General features: G+C 37.3%; 1 protein-coding gene across 6 annotated transcripts in view; it reads right to left on the bottom strand.

Moving 5' to 3' along the window:
* FAM184A (family with sequence similarity 184 member A) overlaps positions 1-18,010 on the bottom strand; it is a 112,460-nt gene that overhangs the window by 42,745 nt on the left and 51,705 nt on the right. For all 6 annotated transcript variants that reach the window (XM_032407982.1, XM_032407984.1, XM_032407985.1 and 3 more), the window contains exons 6-8: positions 14,091-14,213; positions 3,018-3,179; positions 381-502 (exon numbers count right to left, since the gene is read on the bottom strand). In XM_032407982.1, coding sequence (XP_032263873.1) covers positions 381-502; positions 3,018-3,179; positions 14,091-14,213 — 407 coding nt within the window. The remainder of the gene's footprint in view (positions 1-380; positions 503-3,017; positions 3,180-14,090; positions 14,214-18,010) is intronic.

Raw genomic sequence — 18,010 nt, 5'->3', positions numbered from 1 at the left:
TTTTTTAAGTATTTAATTAATCCTCCTCAAAAGTCAACTCAGAATAAAAGTGGTTATTTTTTCAGCCAGGCTTACAGAACTGTAAGGTAAATTGGTAACTTACCTAAGATTATTAGTTCATCAGCTATTAATGGCAGAACAGGTATTAGAATAAATAAATCTTCTGACTTGAGGTTAGTATTTTATAAAGAAAATAAAATCAGAAAAAGTATTCAAGCAGAAAAGGAGAATAACAATTTCTCTGCATCTAATTGGGAAAAAAAATTCATTAAAAATGCTGTCACTATGATTTTAACGATAAGACAACATAAGCCTTATAACAGAAAAACATTTTTGCACATCTGTATTGATAAGATTACATTACAGAGTAAAAAATGTACCTAAGGTTTTCAGTCCATTTTATTTCTAAGTCATGGGCCATTCTGTCCACTCTGAGCTTCTCTTCCTCTTTCATGGCAGCAAGTGTTTCTTCATGCTGTTGCCTTGCTTGTTCTAGCTCACCCTGAAGAATAAAAACTTTTCAATGAAAACAAGTCTTCAAAAGCAAATTCATTGCTGGTTATTTCAAATAAGCAGAGCGCTTGTATTATAACTTAAATTCCTACAGCACAATAATTGATAGTGCTATCTATAACGATTACTGGAGATTTTCAGATAATATATGGCACATATATTTTAAGTGTCCTTGTGCAAACTATATTTCATTAAGGCTTATAATTTTACAAATCATTTTGAATAGTTTAAAGCTAGCATAATAAATAATCTTAACTTTCCATATCATGGGTATCTATTATCTTCATATAAAAATATACACATAACATAGATATGTTATTCAAATTCATTCATATTTATATTCAAAAGTCTGCTATTTATTGAAAACTGAAGCATTATAGCTCTACCTCACTGACATGATTAAAATAAGTGATAATACGATATAGATGAAATGCCTGTGGCTCTCTGGAGCCCAGTGCTAGAGGTGACCTGTTTGGACAACAAGGCAACCCTGGGGCCCTGCCGGCCGTGGAGCTGCTCTTCGGCTACAACAGATGAGGAACAGATGATGGTGCTTCCTTCTGTTGTAACAATGACCCTTTCTGGATCACCCACTTACCAAGAGCAGGTGTTGGAGCATGGCTGAAGGGCATATCCAGATTAATGGGAGAGAAGAACGTCATTGTTGAAACTGCCATTCTACATTGCTGACCTGGCTATAAACAGTAAATTCTGAAAACTGGATCCAGCCATCTTAGCCAATGGTCCTTTTCACTAAGTATTCTGCCTCTAGGAACTACTACTTTTTCCATCACAGGCAGCATTAAATGGGATAGAATACTTAAAAAGTATTTCTTTTATTGAATGCAAAGTACTTTATTAGACATCAGTGGGGTAAGGAAAGAGGTAAAGAAAATACTTGCTCTTTTTTTTCCTCAAGTGTTCCATATCCATCACCTCCTGGGATCCTCATAACAACATGGGGAGGTGATAGTGAGGAAACGGAGCCTCAGCAAGGTTTAGTAATGCCAGAAACTATAAACTCCACACTACAGATCTGCAACTGTTAAACTAATATTATCATCATTGTCATCAGCATCTTACCCCTTATTTACCAACCATGATCTAAGGTGTCTTAAGGGCAGAGTCTTGCCTTACCTGTGACTGGATCCCCCACAGGTACCAACCAACAAGTTGACATATAGTCAGGGACCAATATCCACTTGATGATGGGTTCAGTTATATAATACACAACAGAAACTCAGCAGGGAGGAGGGGAAAAAAACTCCCATCCAGACAGAACACCTGTTAAGGAGCCTTCCTAAAGTTGTGGTAAACTGTGATGCAGCACCTACATTTTCTTGATTAAAGTTGTCCAGCAGAACAAAAGATGAACAGTTGCTAAGGTTTTGCTTACAGTTTTTATTAAGTTCTACTACCTGATAGAAGAGCAATGTAAAAAAAAAAAAAAAAAAAAAAAAAAGAAGAGCAATGTAAATATGTGCAAGGACCTTAAAGAAATGAAACTGATTTGAATTCCAAGCTAAAAAAATTAAATTTGAAATATTAATAAAAGGCAACATTTCCTGAGTGCTTACTATTTTACTAAGCACTGTGCTGTAAATGGTTTACCTCATTTAATTCTTACAATAGTGGTGTGAAGTGTATTATTATCCCCTGCCACTCCTGCATTGTGCAGATGAGTAAATTGAGGATTAGAATAAATAACTTGTCTGAAGTGACTAAGTGGTGGATCAAGAATTCACACCCAACCAATCTGACTTCAGGGCCCACACTCTCAGTCACCTCTCTGAAGGAAAATTAAGAACTCTCTGGATACTATCCTCTTAGTTCTTATGGATGCTTTTCTCTACTTTCTGAGGCAATGTAAATATTTGCTCTGCTTCCTGAGAATGGAAGGTCACAGAGCCTTTCAAAATTTTTAGGTCATAGAGAATTGCTTTGTTGCTATACATGAGAGTTCAGACTCTTACCAATAAAAGACTTGTGCATCCTAATTATTATGGTTTGAATTGTGATCCCAAAGAGATACATGGAAGTCCTAACCTCCTGTACCTCAGAATGTGAACTTATTTGGAAATAGGGTCAGTGAAGAGGTAATTAGTTAAGAGGAGGTCATACTGGAGTAGGGTGAGCCCCTAGTCCTAGGTGAAGGGTATCTTCTTAGGAGGACACAGGAAGAATGCCACTGACCACTGAGGAGGAAACTGAAATGTGCCACCAACCAAGGAAGGCCTGGGGCTACCAGGGGCTGGAAAAGGTGAGGAAGGATCCACCCTCCTAGGTTGAAAAGGGAGAATGGCCCTGACAACACCTTGATTTTGGACTTTCAGCCTCCAGACTGTGAGAAAGTAAATTCCTGTTGTTTTAAGCCACTTAGTTTTAGTACTTTGGTAGGAAAGCCCTGTGAAACTAATACACTCCATACAATGTGATATTTAAGCAAAGTAACTAAATATTTTTACCTTGCTAATTTTAGATTATAGCAGGTATTATAAAATTACCTCAACATTTAATAGAGCATCTTTGGTCTCCTTCAGCCTGCCTTTAGTCAAGTCGAGCTCATTCTGAAGTCTCTCCTGGGAGTCCTGAAGACTAGCAATGAGGCCTTCTGCAGAGCCAAGACCTTGTTCACTTTTCCTCACCAGATCTTGGAGGCGGCCAATCTGCAAGTACATACAGTACTTTTAATATACTTCATTGTTATTGACCAGCAAAACAGCCATTTTTTTTTTCTTAAAGTCTTTTCTTTAGTGGTAATTTTACTGAATGGATCTTTTTTGATGAATTTGGAAGAAGCACTCAAATAATCAGGATAGCTTTCATCCGTTGTTGTGTGTATGTGTGTTTTTTTGTTTTTTGTTTTGCAAAGACCTCCATATTTATGATTTCCCTCTTTCATGACAACCATGTGAATAAGTGAATAACTCAAGTCCCCATTTTAACAAAGAGAATTCCTGGTTCTATCAAATAATCAAATCCCTCCAAAATGAAACTGGAACAAGATGAAGATTATATCAAAGACAGAGGGAAAAAAGTATTTTTTTAGATAAAAATATTTTTAAAACTGCTCTTTAAAATGGAATCACTTATACTTCATTTGAGCCCAGTTCTCCTGCTGGTTATAAAAGTGACTGATTTAGGTCAATACCGACAAGCTGCGAAATGCATATTAGAATAAGTTGTGATTTCTTCGTTTCCATACAAAATTTCCTCATGAAATTGTTAAGAGTTGAATTTATACACTCTTGAAATTAGGGGCTAATAAGACAATTTGTTGATTAGGCAGATCCATTTCTTCAAGTTATGAGCACTAAAACCAATAAATGAAATACTTTATCTAGGAAAGTGTTATGAAGTAAAAATCTCCTTTTTATAAAACAGCCAATTTTATCAAAACTCTATAGGAATGAAAACTGCTAATTTTAAAATAACACCTGAATATTTCCCATTGTAAATACAGGCATCACAAGGAAAACTGCAAACATTCTCTTTCAGCCTCCTCTCAATTCACCACCCCTCTTCCTGTTCCCTTTCCATGCAGATGTTTATATACTGAACAATTCTGGTGAAGGTAACATTTTATCTTGTTAGTATCTTTAAAGGGATGCCTACCTTATACAGTGAGCTGGGAAGCTTCCGTTTTTTCTGTGCTCTGAAATATTTTCACAGTTACAATTTATCTGTTTCTTAAAATTTTAATAAAATTCACTCATTAAAATCTTCTGGGCCTAGTGCCTCTCTAGATACATGTTGGGAGTATTTATTTCATGGTTATAATTGGTTCCATCAGATTGATCAACTACTTCAAGTCACTTTAGAAATTTAAAATACAAAGACATCTTTTTTCCTAATTTAAAAAATTTAATAGCATATTTGCATATAATATTCATTTACCATGTTTTAGAATTTTCTTTGTCCCTGAATTTATGCCCCCTTTCTCTAGTCTATCTGGCTTATTTGTATCTTCCCTGCTTTCTATGTTGCTCTGGCTTGCCATAAATGTGTTACAGGGGTGAATGAATAATATAAGGTGTAACAGAGTTAAACAGTATTGAACCTGGGGCATCTGCTAGCTCAGTCTGTGGACCCTTAGGGTTGTGAGTTTGAGCCCTACCTTGGGGGTAGAGTTTACTTAAAAAAAAAAAAAAAAAAGAGTATTGAACTTAGTAAAAAATCTAGTTTCAAGTTCTTGGTCTGCTACTATAAAATAAGAATAATAATACCTACCTCACAGTTATTATAATATTTAAATTCAAGGATATATGGGAAAAGATTCTTTAATTAGAAAGCAACATACAAATATCAGGTACCAATCAGTAAGGAAGGGACGACCAAATTTATCAACATAGAGAAAAATTTTGTTCCAAAATCCAGATAATTTTCAAATAAGATTACATGTACAAATGGAATACATGAAAAAACTTATAAAGAACAGTATTCTAGTTATTACACAAAGAATTAAAAGAGAAAGTCTGTTCAAGAAACTAAGTAATTAGAGACAGAATGAACTTTTAAATAGACAAAAACTTTAAAATGCTGCACAATTAAACATAAGCAAATAATAAGTAACGAACACAACTAATTAAATTTTGTTTTTGTAAAATATAATAAAAGTGGATATGTAAGGAACACATCTATTGTCTCCCGATATCAAAATCTCTTTTTGTCATGTGGGGCATCTACCTTTCTTCCCTATGGGTCCATGTCAACCCAAACCCAGGAATGAACCTGGCACTCCCTTGAAGCATAAACCAGTTAGGTAATCTCATTCTGTTGGCCATGGGGACTGGTTCAGAGGCAGGCACATGGTTTAAGTTCATCTACTCACAGTGATCTCTGGACTTCTACAGGAGTTCCTAAAAAAGGTCTTTTTCCAGTAGCACATATAACCTAAGGGAATGTATTGAGAATGTATAACAAATCCAATTCGAGAAAAAGAGAAGCTGAGTTCCAGTGTAAACAATTTCAGTTCTGAATCTGGTCATGCCTGATGCTAACGTTCCCCTGGACTTTTCCAGTCAACATGATTCAATAAATGTCCATAGGCTGGTTTGAGCTGGGATTTCTGTCACTTGCAGTAGAGATCGATCCTCTGATTCCTCTTGAACACTGAGGGAATACAGTAAGTAGAAACCTCTTCCCTGGAATATTCACTCATGCGTGCTCTTCTCTGATCCAATCTCCTTGCATTGCCTGTGTCAGTTTTTTATAAATTACAAATATGGACATGAGTATAAGCCCTGAGACCAAGCAAGCATCCACTTATTTGTACTCAGCATCTTCCAAATGCTTCATGTTCCTCTTAAGATAACATCCAAAATCTTTCAAGGGCTTACAAGGCCTCCAAAGCCAAGACCCTGCCTCACTCTCCAGCCTCAGCTTGGCAGCTCCCCTCCTCGGTCTTTAGGCTCCTTGGGAAAATAGCACTGCAGTTAAGAACTGAATTCTGAAATCACACTGCCAGGATTGGAATTCTGGTTTTACCCAGTTACTATGTGACTGGGCAAGTTCCACAGCTTTTTTGTGACTTGATAACTAGTAATTAGAGTATGGAGTTATTGAGAGAATTAAAGGAAAAAACAGTATAAAGGAGAGACTATATAAAACAATGCCTGGGACATGGTAAGAACTAAATAAATATGAATTATTATGATAGTTGCAATCACAGTTCCACCCACACTGACATCCTTCAATTCCTAGAAAATTCTTGTGCCTCAGGGCCTTTGAAGAACCTTTCCTCAGTTCATTCTTGTGGCAAACCCCTGTTAATCACCACCATTTTGCAATATTTGTCAGACTTGTTCTTGTTTCTAAATTTCTTCTATAAACAGTGCTGAAATTTTGTCAATAATATTTAATTATTTGCTTCTGTTAAATACACTGAAATGCAGGAGTCAAAGGGCATGCCTATCTTTAAGGCTTTTAATAGTGCTAAATTCTTCCAGGAAAATTACACGATTTTATATTCCCATCAGCAGCTTTTTGTGCTTATTTCTTTACCCTTATCAACACTTCATGGTCTCAATTTTTATCATTGTTAATTTTATGGTAATGGGAATAGCATCTCATTAGTTTCATTTCCAGTTTTTAAATTGTAGCGGTTAAAATTATTTTTTTTTTCATGTTCTCCTTTAGCTCATTAAAAAAATTAGGGTAGCTGTATTTTTTAATGTTTTGTATACATCTTTAAGGTGTTAAAGACATGAATTTTGTTACTCATACACTTTGCCAATCACTTATTCCACCCCTCCCTAATTTTTCCTCTCTCATAATTTTACTTATGGTGTATCTCGATATACAAAAATTGTAGCTTTAACTGTACAAATATTGTGTTTTTAATTCCTAACATTGCCATCATGTGTCGAAAGGCCTTCCTTGTCCTAAGGTTTGTCACTTGCATTTTCATATTTTATTTATATTCATGATATGATATTACATTTCAAACTTAGCCCATCTAGAACATCTCTGGTATGAGGTTGAAGAAGAACTTCATTTTTCTCTCTTCTTCCATTTATATGGTCTTAAAAGAACAGTTTCAGATTAAACCTATTAAATCTAACTTCTGTCCTACTTTTCCACTGACGTTGTAGGAAGGTCCTCAGAGAACCCTTGATGGCATGACCTTTCCAGGTCTCACACTTTGGCTTCTAATCATTGTGTGACAGTGTGAGGCACTAGGCACTTCCAACTCTTGAAAGTATCTGTTTTCATGTTTTTCTCATTCCCATTAGTTCTCATTCTCATGCTTCTGATTTCTCCTTCTCCACCTCTTTCCCTGGCTCTGTTAACTCAGTACTGGTGCTACTGGTGCTCCTCTTTGTTACCAGCAATCTTCTGGTGAGCTCTTCGGTGTTAATGGCTTCAGTGACTGCCTAATCTTTAGCCCTAAGCCTGAACTCTCTACTTAGTTCCAGCCTAGATGTCTTACAATCCCCTCAGGTCCAAACAACTCAGTGTCTTGCCATTCCTATGTATCTGTCCTCCTGTAATACCCAGCTTCCCAGAGTGGCATAATTACCTCTCCAAACACCTGAGCTAGACACCTGAGTCTTTTTCTACCACTTACCACATCAAGTCCTGTAAATTTTATTTCTTAATAATCTCCACTCTCAGGTTTTGCTTTCCTAGTCAAGAAGCTAATCAACTCTTGCCCAGACTATAGCATCTTAAGTCATCTACCCAAGTCTAATTACCAGTCCCCTCCCCATACAACTTCATCCTCCTACTGCCACCAGAATTCTTTTCCTGGGACCATCTGAGAGAGCCAGCTGCTGGGCTGCTGCTAGCACTCGATCATCAGGATAAATTCTGAAGTCTTTGCTACAGCGCAAGAGTCACTCATAGTTTAGCTTCAGCTTCCCTTTCAATCACAGTTCTTGACAAGTGCCATATCGTCAAGTACACTAATTCTCAACCACAGTCAATTCTGCCCCCAAGGACTGTGTCTGGTTGTTACAAGGAAGGGGAAAGGTTGTGGCACACACTACTAGTATCGAGTATGTAGAGACCAGGGATACTACTAAACATCCTAAAGAATTATCTGCCCATGGGGCGCCTGGGTGGCTCAGTTGGTTAAGCGACTGCCTTCGGCTCAGGTCATGATCCTGGAGTCCCTGGATCGAGCCCCGCATCGGGCTCCCTGCTCGGCAGGGAGTCTGCTTCGCCCTCTGACCCTATCCCCTCTCATGTGTTCTCTCTTTCTCATTCTCTCTCTCTCAAATAAATAAATAAAATCTTTAAAAAAAAAAAAAAAGAATTATCTGCCCAATCAGTAGTGCTGGGGTTGAGAGACTATGGTGTAATGACACTGAACTTTCTATGGTTCACCAAGGCATTTTAACTTGAGTACCTACATGACCATACTTACACTATTCCTTGTACCCATACTGTCTTTCATCATTCGTACATCTGCAAATTTACATTTACGTTTCAAAGGCCACCTCCCATACCACATTTAAAAATTCTCCAATATCACATTCTCCAGAGCTTTTATGAATGCTTATGGTAGAGAATCACTCCCTCCTCTGGAATTTAAAAATACATTGTATTTATCACCAGTCGTAACAGCCACTTGAAGCTATGAGTTCCTTGACATTTTGTCAAAGTATCCCTACCACCTAGAAGATACCATGCAGTCAATAAATGTTTCCTAAATCATAAAAGATATGCAAATATTACTGATGTTACTGGACTCTAGTTCCAACTTTTCTGGAGACCAATTTAGTAATAAGGTATGAGACCTATAACATCATTCCTACTCTTTGGCCCAGTAATTTCATTTAGGGCAAGAGCTAGACAAAAAGGAAATAATTTTTAAAAATGAACAAAAGTATTAATAAAAGATCATATATCGACTTACCAGTAAAAGTAAGACCCTGATAAACAGGGCTGAGAGAAGTCCTCTCTAATACCCCATGCTCCTCAGGGTCTCAGGGCTCATGGCTGAAATATGCCTTGGTTGGTCACTGATAAGGACACGGAACTGCCCTTAGGACAACCCAATTTTGCTATTCTGGCCCTGGCCTTGCATGACAATCCTCCCCACTCAAGTAAGAGGGGGCAACTCCTTAAAATTATTACTATTTATAATAAAATATTTAAAACATTAAATGTTCAACAAAGAAAATGTTTAAACAACTATGGTAAAGATATATAATGGAACACTATATGAATATTTTAAATGACTAACGTAGACAAAATTAAGTGGAAATATTTATATGGACTAAAGTTTTATAAATCAAGTACAGAAAGCATTTGTGAATATAGATTGTAACCATATTAAAATGCACATATACATATTAAATACCATTAGAAAATCTGAAATTCTGAAAACATTCCTCAGGTTCTTACTTTTTTTTTTTTTTTTTTTTGGTAAAACTGCTTAAGTTCATAAAGAGCACTACTCAAAATTTTAGCACCTATCAATCAGTGTCTCTGAATGGTATATATTATAGATATTCCAGAACAGAGTTTAGAAACTCAATCCTTGGGGTGTCTGGGTGGCTCAGTCGGTTAAGTGTCCAACTCTTGATTTTGGCTTAGGTCAGTCTCAGGGTCGTTAGATTGAGCCCCATGTTGGGCTCTGTGCTGGGTGCCTGGCTTAAGATTCTCTCTCTTTCCCCCTCTACCTCTATCCCTCCCCGCCACTTAAAAAAAAAAAAAAGAAAGGAAGAAACTCAATCCTTGTTCTCTAAATCATAGGAATAAATAGCCTGTTTGTCCTCTATTACCTAAATGCTAGTGTACCCACGACAGGAGCCAGAGATATGAGTTATTTGTGTGTTGCAGTAGGCTGAATTCTAACATGACCCCTCTCTGACTCTCACTTTCCCCAGAACCTATGCATAAATAATGGGATATCACTCCCATAACTGTATTATGTTATTTAGCAAAAGGTATCTTGCAGATATAATTAAGATCCTTAAATTGACTTTAAGGTCATCAAAAGAGAGACTATTCTAGTTGGGCCTGACATAATCAGGTGAGCCTTAGAAGTCAGAGTAGTTCGAAGCCACAGAGGTTTTCCTGCTAGCCTTGAAAGAGTAAACTGCTATGTTAAGAGAGGAGGCAGCCAGGTTGCAAGGGCTTGAGGGGGGTTTTAGAAGTTGAGAGCAGTTTCTGGCCTGTAACAGCTAGCAAGAAAATGGGGACGTCAGTCATACAGCCAAAAAGAAATTAATTGAAAAAGGACCCTGTGCCTCACATGGGACTGCAGTGTGGCTGTCACTTTGATTTCAACCTTGTGAGATCCTGAGCAGAGGACCCAGCCAACCTATACTTGGACTCCTGACCCATAACTAAGTTGACTTAGTTTACAATGATGAGTTTTACTCATTCGACAAATATTTCATTCACAAATAATGATCTCCTACTATGTGTCAGGCAGTGTATCAACTGTGATATAACATTTTATAATAAATCCAAATGATTTTTAACAAAATACTGAACTATATATACGCTTAAAAAACTTACATCCAGAAGAAAATCTACAACTTAAATGTTATAAAAACATTTAAAAAGACCATAATAGTTAGATTTATTGACCATTCAGCCTAGTATTTTGTCCTCAAAAGGTGATCCCAAATAACAATTGATGGGATAACAGGATTATCCTCCACCTGAGATTTTAGATTCATTAGCTTTCCTTAATATCCTAATATGATTCTGGCATTCATGAATTGATCACTGAAATCCACAGTTGACCTATTTATGTTTTTGGTTTTTATCATTTGTAAGAGTATCAAGATCCATCTTATGAAGATAATACATTCTTTTTTTCTAAAACAAGCACTTTAGTCTTTATGAAGTACGCCCTAATTCTTTCCTCCTGTCTTTCCATAGATATACCTACTTTCCACCCAATAAATATAAATGGAATAAACTCAGTTTAAAAGGTAAAAACTTAAAGTGCGCCTGGGTGGCTCAATCAGTTGGGTGTCCGACTCTTGGTTTCGACACAGATCATGATCTCAGGGGCTCTGCGCTTGGTGCAGAGTCTGCTGAAGATTCTCTCCCTGACCCTCTCTTCCCTCTCTGCTCCTCCTCTCACTTGCACACTCTCTCTCTCTCAAAAAATAAATAAATAAATAAATAAATAAATAAATAAATAGTAAAACCTTCAGACTAGATAAAATGCAGCTACATGTGTTTGCCAAGAGGCCAAACATAAGGTTGCAGAACAACGAAAGGTCAGCAGATGGAAAAAGATATACCAGTCATATCAAACTAAAAGAAAGCTGGTTATACAATATCAAACAAAACAGACTAAACGAAAAGGTATGATTCATTACGTGGCTAAACAGTTTTATATTTGTATGCACATACAAAGCTTCTAAATATTCAAAGCAAAAATTGACAGAATGTAAGAAGAAATAAACAAATCCACCATGATAGAATCAGTTTTTAGTAAATGATGAATCAAAAAGATAAAAGTCAAAAAGAATACAGAATATTTGAAGAAAATAACTTAAAATTTTGATTTCACCGGCATACAAGACTACACTGAACAACTGGACACACCCAGAGTATTACATTTCTTTCATGTGTCACACTAGACTTAAGTTTCAAAAATTGTTTTCATACAAACCACAATTTTTAATCATGATGCAGTTAAGATTAAAAAACAATGTCAATCTCACACAACTCTCCCAGAGTACAGAAAAGGAAATAAGTCTTTTTTCACTGTGTGAGGCTAGTAGGACCTTGATTCCAAAACTAGAAAAGGATGATACAAAAAGGGAAAGGTACAAAGCAATCTTACTGAACCCAGGCCCAAAAATCCCAAAATGAATATTAGGAAACTAAATCTATTTATTATATAAAAAAGATATATATAATCTATCATGACTAGCTAGAACCTTCTTTAGAAATCCAAAGTTGATTTAATATTAGAAAATTAATATAAGGTACCACATTAACAAATTAAAGAAAAAAGTATGATCTCAATATATGCAGAAAAATCAACGTCAATTTGTGACTTTTAACTTAAGAAACCTGAATTATAAGGGAATTTCCTAAACTTGTTAAAGAGCATTTACAAAATAAAACTTTAGAGAAGCATAATATTTAACTGTAAAATGTTGACATCCTTCACTTTAAGAGCAGGAAACAAAATAAGAAAGCTTATCTCTAGAGATCCTATCCAGCAAAGTAGGACAAGTAAAAAGATGTCCAGGTTGAAGGCAGGTGCATGTGGAGGGATAAGCCAGGCAGATTCTTGAGGAGCAATTCTAATATGGCACTAAAACATCACTAGGGTGCTAAAGCATAATCGAGAATGTATCTAAAAGGAAAATCAATTACATGTTTATTAGAACTCCTCTCAGTGAAATTACAGTGTATAGAGTGGAGAAATACTTAAACCATTTCGAACTGAGAGTAGACCCTGGGGGACCTTCCTGAGAAACACAGATGGTCACTAAACTGCGTTCTAATGAGAGTGGGACACCATAACTACAAGGAACACATTCTGCTGAGAGAGGTATGCAAACCTGGGGCCAGCAGTGAATTATCTTGGACAAGAGGAGAGGCTGAACTAATACAAATATAGGTATATCCCTGCTTTTTCAAAGTTCATGTTACACCACTTCACTTTCATAAAAGACCTACCATAGTACTTTCTGCTAACCAAAAGTAATCTGGAGAGATTTTTCGCTTTTACAGAAAAAGGCAAAAAGTAAAAGAGCGTTCAGCATTTGCTTTGCAGTGAGCCCTTCTAGAGGCAGCGCTCATCCCAAGCACTGAGAGCGGCCCCGCCAAGTCCCTGTCCTGGAACCACACTCAGCATCTCAGTATCATGCCACCATAGTTTTGAACTGTGAGCATCTGTGCATCTGTTGGCAAGATGGATCCTAAGGTATCAGAAAAGCCTAAGAGAGGTTAGTTTTGGGGTCTCAGAGTGCTCAAAATTTTTTCTGTATAAATTAATGGTAACTGCTTATTCGCTTTACACCATTTCAGCTTACAAAAGATTTCACAGGATGCTCTACTTACAGATAAGCAGGGGAAACCTGCAACAATCTTGATTCTATCATTCCCAAACGGTGATCGGTGCCTTCTCTGGATAAATGTTTAAAGATAATTAAAGAAGACGGAGTGCAAATTATTAGCATGCCCTGGGGCACTCATGTTTTGGTGTGGTTTCTGTGAGCAGAAGCCGAGTGATGAGAAAGTAGGACCTAAAGACTCTTGGGAGAGATGATGCTAGTAAGGGAGGAACAGCTGACAAGATGAGAAATGTCCAGACAGAGACTTGTTTTCGGAAGACCACTCTACAAGACAAGACTGTCCACATGAAGGATGAACTGGAACGGAAGGACAAGATGACAACAGGGAGGCTATTCTAGGGCATAGGTGAACCTGGGCAATAGAGAGAAAGGAACAGAACAGACAGTATTATAGTTTTTAAATTGTCTTTACATTTATTTTATTCACAACTTCTTGATTTATGACATTCTTATACTCTATTCTTAGTCTTTCCTAAGGTAAACAATACTATTTTCTTATGGCATTTAAAAATTATTTTAGATGTCACTCTCTAGAACTTATAAAGCCTCTTGCTTTTTATTTTTAAGATTTTATTTATTTATTTGACAGAGAGAGACACAGCGAGAGAGGGAACACAAGCAGGGGGAGTGGGAGAGGGAGAAGCAAGCTCCCTGCTGAGCAGAGAGCCCGATGTGGGGCTTGATCCCAGGACCTGAGCCGAAGGCAGACGCTTAAGGACTGAGCAACCCAGGCGCCCCTTTTTAAAACAAAGATACAGTGTAGAGAAGAGTAAGTCACTGTTTTACAAAAGGTAGATAACCTCTTCTGTTTTCTTTCTTACAAGGTGATGTTATCCTTTGTTTTGTTTTTTCCCACAAAGGCACCTTGGTCTGATGTTTTGGGTAGTAAATTTTTACCTGGTGAGATATAACCAATGTATTATGAAAAACTCAGCATCAGTGAAAGTGTGTGATTATTTTTACTCTAGATATTTTACCATCAGTGAGGCTCACCTACATATACGACGTTACCAAATAAGATGTTACCAATAAGACATAACACAGGTGACAAGCCTAAAGAATTCTTGCCTCTTGATTGGCTGTATTTAGCTTGTCTTCCAGCTCTTCCTTCAGGTTTTCCAGCTCTTGTTGAAGTTGACTTTTATCCTCTTCCAGGTTTAGTTTCTCCTTTTTATATTGCTCCTCCAATTCCTTAGGAAAAGACATTTTTAAAAATTAACAAAACTGTCAATATTATATACTTCAAAGACTCCAAGACAAAGGCCATTCTGTTTTATATTTTGATACTTAGCTTTTCAAATTAGCTTTATCCTTAAACAATAATATTGGAGTTATTAGTCTAATTAATCCTACGGGCTTAGATTCTATCATTCTGAATCACTTAGGATGTGGTTAAATAATTACTTTAAATGGTTAGAATATTTGGTCTAGATCAAGCTAAGCCAACAACAGAAATGTATGACATAAGTGATAATTTGGGGAGATAAAGAAAAAATTCTAACTATCTCTTGAATACAGAATTCTTTTATATTTACATAAAAAAAAAAACAAAATCCAGGAACAGTTCTGGAACACTGGAACATAGTCAAGAATTACTAAGTACAAAATTAAGGCATCAAAAGAAGCAATACCAGTAAAATTGATACTTACTGAAGAACGCCTACTATTTGTCATGCTACTTAATAATACTTGGGATACACAGGCAGTAAGACATGGGGTCTGCCCTTAACAAGCTAAAGGTCAACAAGCAATTAAAGAATATGTGATGAAAATTAAAATGACCATAGGGACTACAGGGATATGTGGATGGAGAACTGATAAGTTCTAGCTTGGTGAGGAAACCTGCACAGAGAACACAATTCCTAAGTCAAGTCTGAAGGAGTGCATCAGTAAGAAAAGGTGATGAAGAAAGAGGGAAAGAGAAGACAGAAGAAACCTGTGCAAAAACCACGGCGGTGCAAAGAACCTGGTATGTTACAAGCAATTCAATGTTTCTACAGTGTAAGGTAGGAAGAGGAATAAACAGGGTTCTATGGAATTCCCAAGGCAAAGTCCAGGTTTGATGATTTGCTGGGAGGACACACGGGATTCAGCATCTAGTCATACTCACAGCTATAATTTATCATACAGCAAAAGGATACTAAGCAAAGGGAAAATGTGTATGGGGCGAAGTCTGCAGGAAACCAGGCACAAGTTTTCAAGAGTCCTCTCACACAGGACTCTCCAGAAAGTTGTGACAATGATGGGAAATGCTGTCTACCAGGAAAACTCATGAGTGACTCAGTGCCCACGTTTTTCATTGGGAGCTAATGACGTAGTACCCTCTGACTAGCATGTGCCAAACTTCCAGACTTCAAGAAGGAAAGCAGATGTTCAGCACAAACCATATTGTTTGCATAAACCCTTTAGGCACATGAGCCATTCTTATTAGGGAATGGTGGAAACCTTCCTGAAATTCAAGTTCCCAGATACTAGCAAGGGCCAACCTTGCCCCCTGCCTTTCTAAGGACAGCAGCTTCAGGCCTGCTATGTTAACTCTTTTCTTTTTTTTTTTTTTTTTTTTAAAGATTTTTTATTTATTTATCTGAGAGAGAGAATGGGAGACAGAGAGCATGAGAGGGGGAGGATCAGAGGGAGAAGCAGACTCCCCGCTGAGCAGGGAGTCCGATGCGGGACTCGATCCTGGGACTCCAGGAACATGACCTGAGCCGAAGGCAGTCGCTTAACCAACTGAGCCACCCAGGCGCCCTATGTTAACTCTTTTCTGCATGGATTCTCTATATATTCACTTTCAAATACGGTGGGTAAACTAGATTTATGAAAGAAAATATAATCCCTTTTGATAACTAATAAGGAATGGAGAAGTCACCTTTCGGTAAATATTCTTTAAAAGATAATTTCAGGGGCACCTGGGTGGCTCAGTCATTAAGCATCTGCCTCTGGCTCACTTCATGATCCCAGGGTCCTGGGATCCAGCCCCACATCAGGAAGCCTGCTTCTCCCTCTCCCACTCCCCCTGCTTGTGTTCCCTCTCTAGCTGTCTCTCTCCCTCTGTCAAATAAATAAATAAAATCTTAAAAAAAAAAAGATAATTTGACATTGGAGAAAGACTATTCTAAAAGGAGGGTGGTTTGAGCTTAGGCTCAGACATGAGCTAGCTAGGCAAGAGAGGAATGAAGCAGCAAGTGATAAGTTATTTTGAGAAAAGAGAAGGGTACAGATAAAGCTATCATGAGTTTTGACTATGTTCACACACAGGAAATTCATGTCATCTGTTTTATAGCAAGCACATTTTAAAGAAAGATTGCAAGAAATGTAAATAGCGTAAAGCAGATTTTTAGGTGGCTCAGAAATTGAAATTCAACAGGCAGGGGGATAATTAGGAGGGAAGTAAGGAGGCAAAAATGATATTGATGACAGATGCCTTGATTCTAGGACTTAGAACTTAATACAGGTGTCTGACAGATGTGGGCCCTACACTGAGCTCTTTGCTTACTAGCTGCCTAATCTTGGCTCTCAAAAGCCACACCTCAAGCTCCTCATCTGACAGAGGAAGATAAAATCCATCTTGTAATGTTCCTGTGAGGGTTAAGTGAGATAAAGTGTTGAGAACTCAGACATGTCCTAGCATATAGTGATAAATAAATGTTAGTTATTGGGGCATCTGGGTGGTTCTAGTACTTAGATTCTAGTCTAAGATTCTAGTACTTAGAACTTAATACAGAGGAATAAAGAGAGACAAAAGGCAGAACACCTGCAAGTTAAATACTATGAAAAGAGAGGAAAAAGCTAAGGTGAATAAGGGATGTAGAAATGAAAAAATAGTAACAAAAAATAGCTATGGAAGAGCTAACTGAAGCAGCAGTTACCACTAAATACTTCCCTCTAAATCCCTGAGCTCTTGGCACATACGTATAGTCAGTAAGCATGCACATGTACCACATAATTAAAGCTGTACAAATTTGTTCTGGAATAGTGAGCTGGCACAGAGAAACCAACAACCACAATTTTGAGAAATAACATGTCATTAAGTTTTGTCTCCAGCTACATAAACATAAAATAGTAAGTTTAGATAGAAATAACATTCTAACTGGAAGTTTTATTTGAATTTTTAATTAAGTTCAGGTGTTGAATATTTTTTCCAACTAGTTTTCACAAAAGGAAGAGACATAGAGGCAAAGGTCTCAATTCAGATACAGCCTCTACTATTTACTAGGTTAGTGGTACTGAATAAATCATTTAGGTTTACTAAACCTATTTCACCATCTATATAATAAAACGACATTAATCTCCAAGTCTTAAGTAATAAAGAATATACAAGAACGCTTAGTAGACTGTAAAATGCTATTACATAAAACATATAACAACCATCATGAATACATGCCTATGTGTGGTGGTTAAATGTCTTAGGATTTGATACCTGAGACCTGAGTTCAAGACCTGACTGATTCTTACTAGTTGCATGTGTTTGTGCAAGTGTTTAACCTCTCCATCCTCCATCATCTACCCTCCTTCAGGAAGAAGGGTATAGCAATTAAACCTATGAGAGTGTTGTGAGGATTAAATAAAACAGAAGGAAAACATCACTGCAGTGCCTGGCACACAGTAAGAAATACTAATAACTAACATTTATTTATTTTTTTAAAGGTTTTATTTATTTGGGAGAGAGAGCACAAGCAGGGAGAGCAGCAGAGGGAGAGGGAGAAGCAGGCTCCCTACTGAGCAGGGAGCCTGATATGGGACTCGATCGCAGGATCCTGGGATCATGACCTAAGCCGAAGGCAGACGCTTAACCGACTGAGCCACCCAGGTGCCCCAATAACTAACATTTATTTATCACTATATGCTAGGACATGTCTGAGTTCTCAACACTTTATCTCACTTAACCCTCACAGGAACATTACAAGATGGATTTTATCTTCCTCTGTCAGATGAGGAGCTTGAGGTGTGGCTTTTGAGAGCCAAGATTAGGCAGCTCGTAAGCAAAG

Source organism: Phoca vitulina, unplaced genomic scaffold (genome assembly GCF_004348235.1).
Source record: "Phoca vitulina isolate PV1807 unplaced genomic scaffold, GSC_HSeal_1.0 scaffold9, whole genome shotgun sequence".
NCBI classification, from domain to species: domain Eukaryota; kingdom Metazoa; phylum Chordata; class Mammalia; order Carnivora; family Phocidae; genus Phoca; species Phoca vitulina.
The sequence above is the reverse complement of the archived record's forward strand: the minus strand, read 5'-3'. Positions and strand labels throughout refer to the sequence as shown.